The 4,055-nt window shown below is 44.1% G+C and overlaps 1 protein-coding gene across 1 annotated transcript; it reads left to right on the top strand.

The window, feature by feature from the left end:
* The first annotated feature begins 2,063 nt into the window (after positions 1 to 2,063).
* LOC140914467 (olfactory receptor 52R1) lies at positions 2,064 to 3,062 on the top strand. The gene has a single exon (XM_073352402.1). It carries the CDS (start codon positions 2,064 to 2,066, stop codon positions 3,060 to 3,062), a length of 999 nt encoding a protein of 332 aa, XP_073208503.1.
* Positions 3,063 to 4,055: the final 993 nt, after the last annotated feature.

Here is a 4,055-nt window from a genome sequence, read left to right on the forward strand (position 1 = left end):
ATTAAATAGTATAGGGCCAAAAACGGATCCCTGTTGAACCACATAGAAACACCCCCATTCACTGACAATGGCCCATTGACACCTGCTTTCTAAGCTCTTTCAGTTAGCCAGTTTTTGGTCCACTTTACATGTGCTCTACTGATACTGTAGAGTGTGCATTTTTCTATCTGAATTTTCCCCCCTACTAAAACAAATGCCTCAGAGAAATCCGTCTATTGCATCTGCATGGTTCCCTTGATCAATCAAAAGTGCACTCATTGAAGGATGAAATCGGGTTTATTTGACAAGACGTGTTTTCCATAAGTCATGTTGTTGACTGGCATTAACTAAATTCATAGACTTTTTTTAACTAATCCCAGACCAGCTTTTCCCTTGTTTCCTAACTTTGTAAACTCTTTTTTTTAAAACTTTCTCTTTTTTTATTGAATACTTTACTACGTTTAACCCAGAACTGTCCTGTATTTGCCTCCCCCCTGCCTTTTTTTTTCCCTTTTGGCTCCCCGGCTGCCTCACTGTGTATGTCTGGTTCTGAGTGAGATGTGCGCTTGAGCAGTCAGTTCGTAACTCTGGTGTTTGGAACTCTAAGAGTCAATTGCAGATGCTGTTTATCGCCATCCTTGACTGCTAATGGACTGGAAAGTATTTCATCATCTCAGGTGATATATGTTTCTCATACCGTTTCTTTCCAAATGCAGAGTACAACTATATGTTGAAGATATCTACCTTTCCTGCAACATTAACAAACACCATTTCTCCCTCAAAGAAATCCCTAAACCTTTTCTAGGATTTGTTTTGTTCTTAATATACTTTAATAACCTCCTTTTTGTGATCCTTAAACCTGCCATGCATGGATTTTTCCATGATGTTTTTAGCATCCCTTATTAATTTTCATAAATTCAAATTTGTATTATTTGCTCTCTATTTTCCATTTTCCCCACTTGTTATATATTGCTTCCCATCCTGTTCTCCCCCCACCTACCCCCAATTGCTGCATTCACTTTGTCAGTAAACCGGGATTTGTTTTTTCTAACTTTCTTGTCAGTGGAATGGTGGATTTTTGCCAATCTAATAAACTCTTCTTCAAGAACTCCAAATTTTCATTCTCATTTTGTCTCTTGAAATTTTTCCTCCAAATCACTTTTATTGATCTTTTGCCTCTCCTTTGGAGAATTAGCCCACTAAGTGAATTGTCTCTTTAAACTGACCTCACACTTGGTAAGGCAACTCCCATCTTTTCATGTATTTATACCTGCTCCTGTATTTTCCACTCCATGCATCTGATGAAGTGGGTTCTAGCCCACGAAATCTTATGCCCAAACAAATGGACTCTAAGGTGCCACAAGGATCTCTTGTTCTTTTTGCTGATACAGACTAACATGGCTACCACTCTGAAACTAAGTGTCTATAGATATTAATGTTTGGGAACTGTTCTGTGTTTGTCCATTTGAATGTAATCAGTTTGTTCTTTATTTTCTGCTCCTCTATCATATGCCCCGTTTTCTTTGTCTCTTCTCTATGCTCAACACTCCCAGACTTTTCAGTCTGTCGGCATATGGCAGCCTCCCCCATTCTCATAGCCTATCTCAGAAATCCACTTTCTGTCTGCTATACACTTTATAGAGACTGAGTGTCCACAACTGAGCGTGTGTCCAGAGCAGGATATTCTCCATCCCATTCCTTAGGCATCCAAACATTGTCTTTGTTTTGGCCACTGCTGTGAATAAGCAACTGTTTCCGTGGAGCTGCTATCAATGACGCTCAGGTCTTTTCCATGAGGTGAGTTCTAGTTGGGATGTTTCCCTCTGGTACATGTTTTGTCAAAGCTTTGTTTCTTTTTCACTCTTAGATTTTGAGCATCATAAAAAGTGGAATTGGCATTAGTAGGGTCACTTGTTCATAATTCATTTATCTGAATAGTGACCAATTTCCTACACCCATGAGAACAGTACCCAGTAGTGCATGTAATGTCTCATATTAACATTGTCTCTCCATCCAGGCATTTGTACTGTGACCATCACCCTAGACCCTGGGCACATCCACAAAGTCAGAGGAATGTACAGTACATGCAGGAGACACCGTTCTGCCTCATAGTTGGACACCTTCTCCCCTACTCCATGTCAGATTCCAACACAACTCACTTCACCAACCCCTCCACCTTCATCCTGCTGGGCATTTCCGGCCTGGAGGCAGCCCATGTCTGGATTTCCATCCCCTTCTGCACCATGTACACCATAGCTATCTTGGGGAACTTCACCATCCTATTCGTCGTGAAGAGGGAGCGGAGCCTCCATGCCCCCATGTCCTATTTCCTCTGCATGCTGGCTGTCACCGACCTGGTCCTGCCTACATCCATGCTGCCCAAAATGCTGAGCATCTTCTGGTTCAATTCGAGGGAGATAGGTTTCAGTGCCTGCCTCACCCAGATGTACTTCATTCACTCGTTCTTAGTGATGGAGTCTGGGATCCTCGCGGCCATGGGTTTTGACCGCTACGTGGCCATCTGCCATCCCCTGAGACATTCCACCATCCTGACAAACCCCATGGTGGCCAAGATTGGCCTGGCCGTGGTGCTGCGTGGTGGCATGCTCACACTGCCCTATCTCCTCCTGGTGAGGCAGTGGCCATATTGCGAAACCAACATCATCCCCGATACGTACTGCGCGCATATAGCTGTGGTGAAGCTGGCTTGCGCCGATACCCGCATCAGTAGTTACTACGGCCTCTTTGTGCTATTCTGTGTGAAGGGTCTGGATATGTTTTTTGTTGCATTGTCCTATACCCAGATCCTCAGGGCTATCTTCCGCCTCCCCACAAAGGACGCCCGGCTCAAGACTTTTGGGACCTGCATCTCCCACCTCTGTGCCATCTTAACCTTTTACGTCCCATCTCTCTTCTCCTCCCTCACATACCGGTTTGGCCAGAATGTGGCCCTGCATTTCCATGTTCTCATTGGCAACTTGAACATCCTGGTGCCCCCCATGCTAAACCCCATCATCTACGGGGTGAGGACCAAACAGGTCCGGGACAGGCTGCTCCAGCTCTTTATTCATAAAGACATCTAAATTTTTCTCCTGGTGCTCTGGCTCTCAGACTGACCTCCGTGCAGAGCTGTGTGGTGAGATGGTGCTGGGCTCTCTTCCCTGAATCACTGACTGGACAGTCAAACTGACATTGAATCCTTTCCTGGCCTTAGTGGGCTGTGTGAGCATGAGGGACTGGGGAATTGGTCTGTGTACAACTCATTAACTCATAGGGTTCCCACCTTTCTAATTGCTTTTAACTGGAACCCTGAGGCCCTGAGCCCTGAGCCTGTTCTCCCAAGGCCCTGCCCCCTTTTCCAGTGGGACACAGCTGAGGATGCAAAATTCAGGACAAACTGCTGAGAAATGGGGTAGACTCACCCCAGACTGGTGATTACTCTATCATTAGATTATACCAAGCCAGCAACCAATGTAAAGTTCTGTTTCACCCCATTGGTTAACTAGAAACCAAAAATGCAGTCTCCTTAGGCATCCCAGCCTTTGGCTCACGATCCAGACAGTGCTTTGAACAGGGGGTTGGACTAGATGACCTCTTGAGGTCCCTTCCAACCCTGATATTCTGTGATTGTATGAGTGGACTCCATAATGAGCTGTTAGTGAAAACCAATTTAATCACATATAGGGTCCTTCTAATCTCAAGGCAAATAAGTAACTAGGATATTACCCAATAATCACGCTGCTGCCAATCTGTTAGTAACTAAAATCTAAAGGTTTGATAATAAAAGAAAAGAAGAATAGGTATAAATGTTTAATGGATCAGATACATCCAAGTGATTTTTTCAGAGTTCATAGATTAGGATCATAGCAGTCATGGAATAAACTGCTGGCTTGCAAATGAATCTCTGGAAATTACCCAAGCTGGTTGAGGGTCATCAGACCTCTTTCAAGGCCTCCTTCTTGGAAACACATTCCAGAGAAATGAACATAAAATGGAGATGTCTCAGGGGTCCTTTAATATCCTCTGTCCTGTGTGTGGAATTTTACTGTCCGAAACAAAGCCCATAGCATCTCTTT

The sequence above is a fragment of the Lepidochelys kempii genome, chromosome 1 (genome assembly GCF_965140285.1).
Source record: "Lepidochelys kempii isolate rLepKem1 chromosome 1, rLepKem1.hap1, whole genome shotgun sequence".
Classification (NCBI taxonomy): domain Eukaryota; kingdom Metazoa; phylum Chordata; order Testudines; family Cheloniidae; genus Lepidochelys; species Lepidochelys kempii.

Bases quoted from the DNA above. Each gene is read 5' to 3' on its own strand.
- LOC140914467 (XM_073352402.1), top strand. From the start codon at position 2,064: ATGCAGGAGACACCGTTCTGCCTCATAGTTGGACACCTTCTCCCCTAC.